Below are 14,925 nucleotides of genomic sequence, written 5' to 3'. Positions count from 1 at the left end.
GTTTCATATGAATATTTTTCTGTTACAGTCTGTTGTAGGAGCTTGGATGGGGCTGGCCCCGGAGAATAGACTGTGTGATCTTTGTTGAGACTCTGTTCAAACTGGAGAGCATGTCTTGTCTACCCATTATTACACTTTAATCAAGGTCTTATTTTGAAACTATTGTATTTGAAATATGGAATTAGTAGGAAAAATGAAGGGTATAACTGTTATTTAACCCAGTGATTGGAATAATCTTTTTTTAACATTTTAACATTTTTTTAATGTTTTTTTTAAAATATGCATTGACTCTGTTTTGTGTACGTGTCATAAGGTGGATCTCCTTGTAGATCTACATCCTCATAAAGCTTTGAAACTTAAATAATCACTGCCTTATGGCTCACAGACAACTACTCATCAGAGGCTTGAAGCATGAAAGAGTGTGGTCACAGTGCAAAATGTGCATTGTTTTGTGAGCAGCCTCTCCCTTTGTGGCGTGAGGCATGCTCAAAACCAGCAAACCACAAATGTATCTTTGCAAAATATTACAATGCACTTGCCAAATGAACTGTAGCGGGGGAGAACTGGATTTATACTCCTTGCAAAAAGTAACAAATTTCGAGTGGTTATAACACTGAATGGGTCAGCACACCTCAATCTTAGCATTTGCAGTGTGTGTGCTTTGTGAATCCTGTTATTTCAACGTACAGGGGTCATAATGCCACAAAGAAAGAGACACATTCTGAATGCATTCATAGGTCCTGGGGGGGCACTGATAGTATCTCCCAATGTCCGCTGCCTACCTGCTAAGTGTAAATTGTCAAACTGTGACAGCTTATACTTGGCAAATGGTGGCTGCCTGCCTTTGTCTGATGCTTACCATTCTATGCTTTGCATCTGCAAAAACGATCACAAAAGAGTTTGTGACTTCCAATGCGAATGGTAAGGTGAGAAGAATTCAGTTTTGGCTCAACCTTTCCTTTGCAACTTGTGATGGGTCTCAATGCTTGTATTCTGCTTCATAATATCTTTTCCAAATTGTACTGGCTTTGCAAATTCAATGGGGCATATTTACAAGCTCCTACCACCACTTTGCGCTGCCCTATCGTCATTTTTTCACACTACGGTGGCATTCATTGCGCCACTTTGTAAACTGATGTGCCGCATTATGTCTGCATCAGGCATAATGTATGCAAGGGGGCGTTCTGATGCAGGGAGGCCCCAAAAAATGGTGCAAAGAAATTTAGAAGATTTCACTGTGTCATTTTTTCCTTAATTTTTAATGCCTGCCCAGAGCAAGCATTAAAATGATCCACCCACATTAACGTATGGGCCTCCCTGTGTTTTGCTGCTCTTGCGTCAACATTTTTGAAGCAGTGCAGCAAAGCACCACAATAGCATCTAAAATGTAGACACTATTGTCATAACGACCACCATGGTATGCCGTATTATAAATATGAAGCAACCATGGTGTCGTTAGGTGGTGGTTTGGGGACACAAGAAAAGTGGCACATCGGTACTGATGCACCACTTTTTCTTTTTTTTTTGTCCTCATACACCTCAAAGCTTCTGTCACACCTCCACAACGCAACCTTCTCACTTCCCATAAAAGTATGGAGGCGAACCTAAGCCCAAGGAGACCAATCTCACCCACTCAACCTTTCCTGGGAGCTCCCTTCGTGGCTGACAGGTGGAAAAAGATGGGTATTTTAATCATTAGACTTTGTCTCTGACTTTTACCCACTCCAAAACCTCACTAAGACCTCTAAATTCTAGGATTATCCCCCCCATTCCAAAAGGGGGGCCCACGTCTTCTCCTTGTTCTGCCTCTGCTCAGGGCCACCCACCTTTGTATCTACTTTTGCCATGTACAGAACGGCATCAAGCCAACTCCTGTATGTTGGAGGGGACACTGCAACCCATTTTAAGCAGATCTCCCTTCTTGCCAAAAGAATAGAGTAGAACAGTAAGTTCCTCTTTTCTTTGGTCCAACCCTTCAGATCTTGTGGCTTCCTGAAAATGATAAGGGGGAGACTCACCGAAATCTCCCTCCCAATATCTCCAAGAGCATTCCCTGCACCTCAACCCAGAAGGAGTCATTAGCAGGGCACTCCATAAACATGTGGATGTCTGTAGCATTTGGAGCCCCACATTTAGCACAATTCACCACTTCCCCTTTCTTTATTTTGGTAAGCTTTGCCAGGGAGATATAAGCTCTATATATTGAGTACAAATGATTTTTCCTCAAAGCAGCAGGTTTTCCTACATCAAGCAAGATTTTAATTGATTCTTGCCACCCCTTCTGTATCTGCTCCCGTGACATATTGCCTTCCAAAAGATACTCAGGAAGTTTGAATTTGCGGTCTATTAACTCCAGAATCTCCCAATACCAAACTGACACCTTATTACTGCTAGGGGAGCCACTAAGCAGGTTCTCCACTAGAGGGTTTTCCCCCTGCTGACTCATTTGAATGGTCTGTGTCCAACCTTTCAGCTGAATGTATTTAAATCTGGACAAAGCATCCTCGCTTTTATTACTCAATCCTTCCCTTAAGAGGTCGCTCAAAAACTCAAAACCTGCTTCCCTTATTGGTTTAGCTTGTGCATCTTTTAAGCATTCTGGTGTGCCTGGGGAATCCCAGACTGGAGCATTCTGTCTGTAGTAGGCTATTTTAGTTGCGGTTTTAACCTGGTACCAACTTTTAGCCACATCTTTCAGGACCCTTAGTTTTACTTTCTTGAAGAACTTTGGGTCACCGAATTTTAAAAGGAAATGTTTAGCTGCTCCCCTCACGGTTTCTGTCATAGCCCTGAACATAGCACCAATTGCTGTAGCATCTGGTCAGGCAAACAACACCCTTGAGTTTCTCAGCTGGAAAGCCCATGCATAAAGTTGTAAGTCTGGCTGTGATAAACCTCCCTTCTCTCTCCTCCTTCGCAGTTTTTCCATGCAATCCTGGCACCCTTGGAGGCCCAAATGAATGAGTTTATTGCTTTTTGAGTCTTGTTAAGATATCTTCCATTTATTTAGAGCGGTATAGAGTTATGGGTAAAATTTATCTTGGGCAGAATTATCATTTGACTAAATTAACTTTCCCCAGTATCGTCAACGGGAGATGGGCCCATCCCCTCATTAATTTACTGCAGTCCTCCAGAAGCCTTTTCTGATTCCTCACTACGAGTTGTTCAATGTCCTGAGTTATCACTAGGCCTAGATACCTCATTTCCCCCTTCCCTTGCCGTCTATCACCCTCCTGGTTCCAGGACATTATTTCTGTCTTCTCTGGATTTACATGATACCCAGAGACTGTACCAAAATCCTCTGCTAGTCTCAACAGAGCTGGAAATGCGTTTGACAGATCTGTAGTATACACCATTAAATCGTCCGCACACATTGCTACTTTCCTCTCCCAGTGCTTCCACTGGAAGGGAACTATTTCGGAATCCTGCCTTATTTTCCTAGAAAAGAGTTCTATGTAGAAGTCAAACAACAGCGGGGACAAAGGGCAACCTTGCCTGGTACCTCTAGATATCCCAAAGGGCTCAGTTGATTTCTAATTTACCAGAATTCTTGCTGAGGGAGCATGATAGATCTGTCTAATGACCTGCAAAAACTGTTGCCTAATTTATAATATCTCAAGATCCAACTTAGATATTCCCAATTGACTGTCAAAAGCCTTTGTGGAGTCCAAAGTTATGATACCTAAAAGGGTCTTATAAGAAGTTGCCAAATCTATTGCCCAGATCAGGGTAAAAGTGAGTTCATGTAAATATATGCCCCAAATGAAGCCCTTCTGATCCACACCGATCAAGCCTTTTACTACCACATTTAGCCTATCTGCTAATATTTTTGCAGATAACTTGTAGTCGCAGTTCAACAGAGCTAAAGGTCTATATGTCTCACACCTGGTTGGGTTTTTGCCTGATTTCAAGATCAATGAAGTACTTGCCTCATTCCAGGAAGCTGGAATGGGGTAGCCGTTCCCAAATACCCCAGTAAACAGTTCTAACAAAAAAGGTGCTAATACGTCCTCAGAACAGTGTACAATTCGACTGGGAGACCATCTGGACCAGGGGCTTTTCCTCCTTTACTAGCCCTTAAAGCTGCTGTTATTTCTCCTAACGTGATTGGTCTATTCAGCCAAAGCTGCTGTTCTTGTGATAAAATAGGGAGTATATCCTTTCCTAGCCAGGTTCGAATCTCTCCCTCCCCAACAATAACTTCTTCAGTATGCAGCTGAGAGAAAAACTGGAAAAAAGCGCTGTCTATTCTTTCTCTGTCCGTAGTCCTCTACCCTAACTGGTCTAACTCAATTTCCTTAATGTTGTTCCTAGTTTGATCCTTTTTGGCCTTTCAAGCTAATAGCTTCCCTGGACTTATACCATATTCAAAATGGGCCAGCTTGCTCTCCGCCCACCTATTCTAACTCTAGATTGTAAAAGGCCTTCAATTGCTGTTTTATAATGCCCACCTTTTGTTGCAATATCAATTTCTCACTCTCCTCTGTGCTATTTGTTAACTGATCTCTACATTTCCCCATCTTTGTTTCCAAAATTCCTATTTCAACCCTGTACTGCTTATACTTATGACTGGCTAGATTAATAATTTCCCCCGTTTAACTACTTTAAAAGTGTCCCACACCACATTCAGCGAGGCTGACCTTAAATTCGCCTTAAAAAACTCCTCAGCCTCTACACGCAACTTAGTTTTAATTTTCTCATTAAGCAGTAATGTGCAAACTAACGCCCACCGCCTATTCTCTCTCTCTTTTGATAGCTTCATTTTTAATACTACTGCCCCATGGTCTGACAGGTGAGCAGGGAGATATATTATATCCTCTACCAAGTCGCACCACAGCTGATCCACCCGAAAAATTGTCAATACATGAAGAATGGCTGTATTCCTTATTATTGTATGAAAAGACCTGTTTCAAACCTGCTCTCTCCCTCCACAGATCACACAGGGCCAAATCCCTCAACATCCCTCTCAAATATTGCTGGAATTTTGGACTAGCCACTGATCTGCTCTTTCTCGATCTGTCAAGTTTGCTATCTAAAATTACATTAAAATCCCCTGCCATTAAAACTGGATCAAGGAAGTCCAAAAGCTGAGCAAACAACTTCCTAAGTGGTTCTGTATTGTCACAATTCGGGCCATAATACCCTACCAGCATGATATTTCTTCCAGATATCTGTGCCTTCACTATTATCCAGCTGCCTGCTATATCTGTGTTGACCTTTAGCATTACTGCATTGACCTGATGCTTGAACAAGATAGCCACCCCCTTAGTGTTAAAGTCATGTTCGGTGCAAAATCAGTGATGGACCAATTTCTGTTCCTTAAATAATTCCTGGCATTCGTCTCTGGTTAGATGTGTTTACTGTAAGATTAGCACTTGAGCAGCGGAGTCCCTCAAATACTGTAAAATCCTATCCCTTCTACCTCTCATCCTGAAGCCATTCACATTCAATGACAATATTTGAATACCTTGTTTGCCACTGGTCCCCTGGTCCACCCCTTGCTATCCATTTACTGAGGTTGATTTAATAGTTCCTAAGGTGCATGAGGCTTTTTAATCAAATTTTCTCCCACATGCTCCCCACCCAGTGTCCCCCCCCCCATGTCACCCGACCCCTCAGCCCTTCCTTTGGCAAACCCTCCCTTCACAAAAGGTCTGATGTTGGCCCAATTCTGAAGCACTTTGGGGCTTCCTCTGCGGGCAAAACACTCTCAACCTCTAGCTTCTCTCGATACCCGGACTTTTGATGACCTCCAATAACTCATTCGCTGTTTTAATCTCCCTTATGTTGTACATTTTGTTATTGCACATAACTCTAAGGGCAGCTGGGAATTTCAACTGCACTATGCACCATACTTTTTAAATTTGTCCATCTGTCTCCCCAGCTCCCACTGTTTATTTCTAGTTACCCTAAACAGGTCCGACCTGATCCTCAAATGAAAAATGTTCTCCTTTTAGAGTTTTCTTCCTCAGCGCCGTAGTCAGAATCTTTTCTTTCAATTAATATGTTTGGAGATTTATCAAACATTTTCGTGGCTTTATGCTATTAGGATTTGTTTTTAAAGGGTCTCTATGAATCATCTGGATATCACTAGCTATTTCTTCGGAGCTTTCCTCCAGCTAGAGTGTGGCTTTTAAGAGAAAGCTCAGATACATTTTGAGATTTTCTTCTTCCGGGGCAGTTAAAACTCTTAAGTTGTTCCGTCTGGAGCTGTTTTCTAAATGCTCCAGCTTGTTTTGTAAATCCTGGTTGCTCTCCTTTAATGATTTTATTTCTTCCTAATGTGCTCTTACTTCCTCCTTAATTACTTCCAGTGACTCTTCTAGTACCTGAGTTCTCAACATCAGGAGATCTAGTTTTTTTTCTAAGGCTCCACAGGCCTCCCTTATCTCCCCTTGGTTAGTTTCAGCGATTGCAAAGCCCATTTTAATGTCCTTTGACAGGGCTGAGAACACCTTCTTGATTGAAGAGTCTAAAATGTTTGCAGCTGAAACTGAGCCCGGGGTAGGAACCAAAGACAGGGGCGTAGGAATGGCTAATTCCTCACTTGACTCTGCCGCCAGTGCAGATGCTAAGAGAGCCAAAGTATCCGGTGGTTTGAATCGAGTTCCTGAGTCCAGACAGTCTACCAAACGTTCAGAGTGAGAAAAATCCCAGTTCTTTATGTTCTCCCCCCTCCCCTTGTGGAGGCCAAATGTTACCTGAGATGCTGCCAAAGTCAGTCACAGCTGATCGTGTGAGTGATTTTCTGTTTGATGGTCCCCTGCTCCCTCCATACTCAAGGTTCAATGTGGGCTATCACTCACTGCTCCTCGTTCACCAGAGAGCCTTGTTGGGGACCTTACCATAAGGTAGGATTTCAAGGAAGGAGTGAATTTTATGCTAGATTTAATAGCAGAAGTTTTTTCCTCACCTTAGTGTTTTTAAAACTGCACTTCTCATTCCCTTTTTCAATTTCAATTTTAGTGCTAGGCAGGGTTTGCCTCTCTTGTTCCTTGCTTCACCTCATAGAACCAACTTTAATCTGGTCGGTTCCCTGTTGTTACCCCTCCAAACAGTTCCTTCCTTTCCACTTCGATCAGCTGCTTCCCTATGAGGAGGCTGGGCCACGACCCCCTCCCCTCGGTACCTTTGTGCTTCCTCTGCTGTCCTCGGCGTCCCAAAGCTCTCGCAGACAAGCTGCAGCCTGTCAGTGCTTGTGCTGACTGCCGTCTTCCCCTCGGAAGGGGACCCGTGCTGCGGCTCATCGGGAGCGTCTAAGCTCCCAACCAGCCCTTGTCCAGCTGATCGGTGCAGGAGGCCCATCAGGACCTCGGAAGGGAGCCCCCAAATCTTGACGGGCAACGCACATCAGGGCTAATGGGGGTGGTGTCGACTCACGACCTCAACGCCCTCCCTGCAGCCGCCATGTTCTCCCCTAGCCACTCCCTTAGCCACGCCTCTCTGATCGATGCCCCACTTTCATGTAAATATGCCTCAAAGTCTTTTATTGCTGTGGAGCCAGTTATATTGCCAGGACTTTTTCATACTTCTTAAAAAATATATATATATTATTATTTTTTTATTTCATTTTTAATTATTGCTAAATGCGCCCGTGTGTCTGTTACTGTAAACTTGTCCTTCCTGATTTTCTGAGAATTGCGTGAATTTGCTGTGGTCTACTGCAGTTGTAAAGCTATAAAAACAGACAAAAAAATTACCTTCAGGGCGTTGATGTTATTTTGCTATATGGTCAATCATGTTATATACATATCCAGATTACTCTTCGCAACCCTCATAACTTGATCTCATTTTTCACAACAAAAAGCTTGTTAAAAGCTGTAAGCATTCACTTTGAATAAGTATTTAATTTTAAACGTCTTCTGTTTCCCTGTTAGACGTTTTTAAGAGGGACAGTGACTTTGATGTTCTTTGCTTGATTCGTTCTCTTATGTTGAGGTTGTCTTGTGTCCAATACAGAATTTTTGAGTGAATAATTGATGCTTCATTTGCCCTTGTCTGTCTTTCTATACTTCTGTGCCCTATCAGGTTTCAGGGTGGCCCGTTGGGAAGCAAGGACTGCTGTATGACCGTAATTGGATGATTGTAAACCAGAACGGAGTTTGCCTTAGTCAGAAGCAAGAGCCAAAGCTGTGTTTAATATACCCTTCAATCGACCTGGCACAGGGGATAATGCTGATCCAAGCGGAAGGTTAGTACGCCGCCATTTTCTAAATCCTGAAAATATGTTCACAGGTATAACCCACGTTTACTGTTATGAATCCCGGCTGTGCCCTGGAAGCGGATAACCTGCCAGTCTCATGCTCGGCGCTGCTGAAATGGCAATGACACATATGCCCGAGTGATGGTGTTCACTGTGTTGTCACTTGCTAGTGAGGTGAGCATTTATTAATCGGACAGAGCAGTCTGCTGGGTATCAGCGGCGGTCACGTGGTAACCTCTTTTCATTTAATATGTTTGGATTCCGAGCCTCTGATCTCACCTGCGTGGAGACATGGGTATTTTGCTTACTGGATTGAGCAGTAAGGAGAGGTCTGAACAATAAAATGCAGAGTGTTGCAGGTTTTTCTGAAAAGTCTTATTTTACATTTAATACATTTTGTGACATAGTTTGAAAGAAGGGAGCTGGATTCACGTCCCATCAAAATACATTCATTTAGATCAGGTGAATAGAGGAAGTGGTGAAGTGCCACTAGGGGTTTGAAGTTGAAGCCAGACCCCAATAATTGACACCCGTAGGTTTTACCTGTGAACTGGTGGCAGAAGAGTTCTGCAGACTAGAGGATGCAGACCTGCCAACTCACATGGTGCCACCGTTTGTCACACGTTATGGTCACCCGTGTGTTGCTGAAATCAAACGGTGGCAGGACAGACATCTAGAAAGCACTGCACAGCACAGCTTTCCAGCTCTTTTTGGAAACTGTAAGCAGCCAATGCCCATTAAGGGGTCAGAAAACGCCCCACAACATCAGTGACAGCCCCAGTGACCCTTTGGGGCATATTTACAAGAAATGTGGCTAATTGATCCTGAAGCACCATTTTTCTTCAGTCGCTCCTGCCCCACCTAACAACACCATGGTTGAGCCATATTTACAGTATGGCGCACCATGGTAGTTGGTAGGGCAATAGCATCAACATTTTTTACGGGACTGTAATGCTTTGCTGCACTAGCGTTAAAAATGTTGACGTTAGTGCAGCAAAGCACAGGGTGTCCTATTAATTAAAATGGGTACCTCATGCTCTGAACAGGGATTACAAATGACAGAAAAATTGGTGCAGTGAAATGTTGTAAATTTCACTGGGCCATTTTTTGGGGTTCCTCTGCATTGGAACACCCCCCCTTGTATACATTATGCCTTGGTCGTAATCAGTGCTTAATTTGTAAATAAAAAGGTGCTGGTGCCCAAAGCCCCCTTCTTAAACACACGGCTGCTGCAATTAAATGTGTGAACACGGAATACAGAGGCAGCGTAATCCTAAAGCCATCTCGGGCCTCTTCGATCCATTTACAGGCACTCCCTGACCATTCAACTCACTCATGCGGATTCCTGCTTATTCCCATTTTGATGCTTTTTTGTTTTTTTCTTCCTCCGTCTTTCCGATATGTGTCTTTTTCTTGCAGTAAATGCTTGAGGCAGAAAAATAAGCTCTGGCCCTCAGAAATAAGTGCTGGTGCTCCGCAACGGCAAAAACAAGCACAAATTAAGCACTAGTCATAATGTGGTACAATACAAGCATTGCACCACTTTGTAAATGCAACACAGGAAAAAGGCTTCCTTAAGGCTGCCTTGGTGTAAAAAAAAATGATACTAGGGTGGCGCAAGATGGCACTAGGGACTTGTAAATAAGCCCCTTCGTTTTTTTGGGTGGGGAGGGAGCATGGGGGATTCATGAAGGACACAGTGATTCGCAAATAGCTGTAGGCAGGAGGCCCCTCCACCTCCAAAGCGCTGTCCTTCCTCACATGCTGAAATGTTTTTGTAGGTTGGCAGGTCTGAGGGTGCAATGCAGTTACTTATGCTTGGTCTGCTGCTCCTCCTCCCTCACAGCCAACCTCTCACTGTTCAGATAAAGGCATTCATTCCACATTTCTTGAAATATGGCCTGTAGTGGATAACTCAAAGTTCAGGGAGTTTAGCTGTATCTTACCCTCCTGATTGAGAATTATTCTGAAATGTGCAGAGAATTCTACGTGATAAGCCAGTGAGCAGATTCCAGACAATGATCGGCTGAGGTTGGGCTAAAAAACTCAGCGAAGTGAGGCAGAGAGGAGTTTTTTCTCTCTCTCACGCTCACCAATGTTAAGCTGGCAAGTGTGAGTGAGAGAAATTTCTAAGTTGGCGAGCGCGAGCAAGGTTTTTGAACGCGAGCAGTCAAAATAAGCCGCGACTGCTCTCGTTGATAAACCTGCAGCTCGCATTGAGGAAGCTGCTGCTCGAGTAGAAAATCTACTCTAGCGGCAGAAAGAAGTTAGCCCCCTCTGGCCCTCCTTGTGATGCAGTTCACACTGATTTTACAGCGTGGGAGAATCTCCTAGCACTGAAAATGAGCGAGAACATTGCAATTTACACAAATTCTGCAGCTTGCGGAACTCTGCGTAGCACAGTGGAGTTTTGTCGGCAATTCGCGGAGTTACGCATAGCAGAACTCTGCGAACTCCACCCAGGCCTACACCAGATATAACTGGATGGTTTTTCCCACCAATGTTTACAGCCAAATATATGGCATAATTTTTATCCTGCTGTTTAAAGGCCAGAGGTATCTTTAGTATTGGAAAACATTCCAATTTCTGGAGGAAATCATATCTCTGAAACAGGGTCCACTGATTGAATTGCTGACATCTTTGGAAAAGTATCATGTAGTAAATTGGGTTCAATTCAAGACTTAGCATTTCCCTCCAGATAGTGTAGGATTTTTTTGTGTCCAATAAATTCGAAATCAGACTCCAGGTGTTTTCGACTTTGTTCACTCTTTTTTCTGCAAGAGGCCAAGTGCTTGAACATTCTGACTAAGTGGAAAAAAGGGCCCATTCTGTAAATTGTTTTTAATGATCAGGAAGATCCCCCCAGGTCTACAGCTTCCCCGTATTAGAGAGGCACGCCATGGTGTATGACTGTAAACAGACTAGTATCCCACAGGCGGTTAGTGTTACTTGCTCCACAGTACCACACACAAGCTGCTATAATCCCCTTCTTCCTTTTTGGTGTCAGCCACTGTCACGTCCCCACGCTCAGTAGCATATTGTGAATGCACCACAAATACCAGCTTCTCAGCTAATCCTTAGGCTATCAGCTCTAACACAATTTTGGGAACAGGGAAAAAACAAATGTTTTTGTAGCAACTGTGTATTTGGTAGAGATATCAGAATTTTAAGACACCTGTGGTGTACAAAATTTCTTCAGTGAGCTCAGCTGTTGTTCTTTTTTATTTCAGTTAGCTGTTTATAAACCCTGCCGTACGATTATGTAGAAAATCTCTCAATTAGAACTATAATTTGAGAGCACATAAAGCCTGCATTATCCGTTAGTTAATTACTGTATGTATTTATTTGTTTTTGTTGAGTAGTTATACAAAGAGCTGTTTGTCTTCTTTCAACTACTTAAGACTTCTTGGCAAAGTAATGTAATACAGCAGGGCAGGGAGTTAGTCCAAGGGCCCATTGTAACAAAAAATCTTAAATTTTTGATGCTAGTCCGGAGCTTTGCAGGCTTATTGTAAAAAAAATTGACACTAATTCTGCAAAGCCCATTGAGGCCTATTGTAATCAGTGGTGTGCTTCCTTTTAACGCCTGCTCTGAGCAGGTATTAAAAGTGCCGTAAAAAATGACACAAATAAATCTCTGAGATTTCCTTGCTTCATTTGTTTGGTCCCCCCTAGTGGGGGAACCCTCCTTTTGCATACATTATGCCTGGCGCAGGCATAATGTAATGCAAAGAGTTACAAAGTGGGGCAATGCAAATATGGCTCAGGGATTTGGGCCGTGTTGGGCCACATTAGAGTAAAACAAATTATGCCTCACAGTGTTCTAATTTTCTCAAACTTTGGATGTTATCTAAAGACTTAAGGGCATACTTAGGAAAAGTGGAGCTGCTCGTAGTGCAGCACCACTTTTTTGCGCCCTTTACTGCCCACTTACCTCCACCATGTGTGTGCGGTATTTAAAATATATCGCACCATGGTGCAGGATAGGGGGCAATAGCATCATTTTTCAAGACCCTACTGATGTACTTTGCAGAAGTAGCGCCAACATTTTGGCACTACTCCTGCAGAGAAACATAGGGGCCCATTTTAAACAATGGTGTGCCCCATTTTAACGCCTGCTCTGAGTAGACATTAAAAGTGCTGAAAAAAATGAGTCAGGGAAATCTGCTAGATTTCCTTGCGCCATTGCCCCTGGCACAGGCATGATGTAGCGCAGAGGGTTTCAACATGGTGTAATGCAAACAGTGCACCACTTTGTAAATATGGCGCTGGGATTTAGGCCTTGTTGGGCCACAAAATTACACTAATGTGGCGAAAGGAGGCGCAAGGGGTTCTTAAATATGCCCCCCCCCCCAGTCAGACTAGGCTGTTTTATGATGTGCCGACTGATGTTTCTTAGACCTATGGCAGTATGTGATACATATCAAATCACTGTAGTACATTGTGCAAATGGACAGGTTTAGCTCAGCAAAAGAAGATAACCAATCGGAAGACAACGGTGTGTCCCCTTTCCGTTCCTTAACCAACAAGTATGCCAGCGTCTCCTGCACAGGGTTTTCATTTTTTAAAGTTCTTCAGCATTAAATGAAATATAGATGTCTCTGTTGACATATTTCAAGAGCCCTGTTCTTCATTTTCAAAGTCAATAGCAGACCAAGCTGCCAGTTTTTCTGGTCTCACACTCCCACCTAGCGGCAGGTTTTTTCCTCCCAGCCTGCAGAGGGGATATGCAAGAAAATTCCACAGCCAATGTAAGTGAACAATTGGGTAAAGGTATTAGCAACACTAGAAAAGTGACGCCTTACAAAGGCAACGGGTTATAAGCATCTATTGCAAGCCTCTAGTGTCATATTTTGTACACAGCGACATATGTGGAAAGAGCAGTGGTTTACGTATGACGACACAGGTAAAATAGTTCGGTAAAACATCTATCTTAAACTCCTGTCAATTATTCTGATTTAGAAACAGGCGAAACAAGTGATTTTTATTATAGAATTACAGACAGTGATTTCCGACAGAAATATTTGATGTAAGCCAAATTTAAAAAATACTGAGAAACGTGTGATATTTTCACTTCATGCTATTTTTCATTGGTTTGTGCAGCACACTAAACTCGCGTATAACACCGTGGGGTGAAGTTATCACCACACGAGATCTTAATAAATGTAGCAATAGGACATACATGAGCTCGCTAATTAATCTTCAGGAAACTACTAAAAATCCAGCTAATCGGACATATGACTACGGCGTGCTACTCAGTTCCAAAGATATGTATTAAGTGGCACACCATAATGAACTCGGAGAACTATACCTACATAGCAGTGCAGATTTACTACCTTTTGCTGCTAATCAATATTCCCTTTAGCACATTTTGAAAGCTGCATACCAGATCAAGATGTGCTATTTGGCAGTGGCGTAACGCAGAATGATGGGCCTCCCTGCAGAATATGGTGACGGGGACAAATCTCTCCTACCTGACACATACTGATAGGTCTTGGCTGAATGGGTCCCTTTGAATAATTGGTGGGTGGGGTTTGGGGGGTACAGGAGGGCTGGGCCGTCCCCTGCGCCACAGGCACGGCAGGAGACGGCATTGAGCCCCTGCTACTTGGAACCTCAAGCGACATCTATCTCCCATAGTGTCCTATTCCCCGTGTGCACACATAGGGTAGAATTCTGCAAAAAGGAAATAAAACCTGCGCAGCAAATTCATATTTTTATTTATCTGAACATTTTTCGCAGTGGAGAAAGTAATTTTCGCAGTGGAGAAAGTAAACTCACCAAAGCAAATCTGGGAGTGATCTTTTCCACATCCCATCAGGGGAGGGGAGCTGCTCAGTTGGAGTAAATTTCTGGTCATGAACTTGGATATGCCCTAATATGTACATATCTGTGGGCAGCGGCTGCTGCCGCAAATGTCAGTGAAGGGGTCGGGGGGGGGGTTACAACGGGGACAGTGGAAACAACAGAATTTTTTTAAAACACCTTTCTCGGACACCGCCGTTTCCTGCCTCTTCGCTTGTCACTCCTCTTCTTGTGGTGTCTCAGTATTCACTCGGCCACCAGCACAGGTTCCCCAGCAATCCTGGCGCTGTTTTCATGCTTAACCTAGCTTGAAAGCAGTTCCAGGATTGGTCTGAGCAGCTTGGAGTGCCACTCAGACACAACCCTGGGGTCTGTGCAGTTTCTCCACCTCAGCTGTTCAACACAGCTAGGCTTGAGAAACCTAAGTGCGCAAGTGCCAGCCTGAAACGGCATACTTAGGTGCACTCTTTCCTCCTCCCCTCTCCCACCTTCCATGACCCAGCCCCGCCGTGGAGTGCTGGCTGAACCAGCAGATGAAAAACAAAACAATAGTAAGCTATTGTTTTGTTTTTCATCTCCTGGCTCTTGGCTAGGGGGGCTACGCTCCTTCGCCATTGCAGAGGAGCAGCCCCTGTCTGTGGGTGTTATAAAACTTCCAAGCCAAACAGCGTCTTCAAATACCATCTTCCCATCACTTAAGTTGGATTTACTGCTGTGGATTTCTCCGCACTCGTGGTGGAGAAATCTTTACTAATAAATCAATTTACACCTTTCAGGATTCCTTTTTTTAAATTCCTGGCAGGCATAAATAGAAGGATTTAGGGTTGGAAAAGTATAGTTACTCTTCAAAATACCTTTGTGAAACAGGCCCTCCCAATAGTACCTGAGAGGAGAAACTTTACTGTATGCATTCTGTT

The 14,925-nt window shown here is 43.5% G+C and overlaps 1 protein-coding gene across 2 annotated transcripts in view; it reads left to right on the top strand.

Annotated features, from left to right (window-relative positions):
- MOCOS (molybdenum cofactor sulfurase) overlaps positions 1-14,925 on the top strand; it is a 2,173,869-nt gene that overhangs the window by 1,874,617 nt on the left and 284,327 nt on the right. For both annotated transcript variants that reach the window (XM_069219520.1, XM_069219521.1), the window contains exon 9: positions 8,029-8,191. In XM_069219520.1, the coding sequence (XP_069075621.1) occupies positions 8,029-8,191 (163 nt within the window). The remainder of the gene's footprint in view (positions 1-8,028; positions 8,192-14,925) is intronic.

The sequence above is a fragment of the Pleurodeles waltl genome, chromosome 2_2 (assembly GCF_031143425.1).
Source record: "Pleurodeles waltl isolate 20211129_DDA chromosome 2_2, aPleWal1.hap1.20221129, whole genome shotgun sequence".
NCBI lineage: Eukaryota > Metazoa > Chordata > Amphibia > Caudata > Salamandridae > Pleurodeles > Pleurodeles waltl.
Note: the sequence above shows the minus strand (reverse complement) of the source record. Positions and strands in the feature narration are given on the sequence as shown.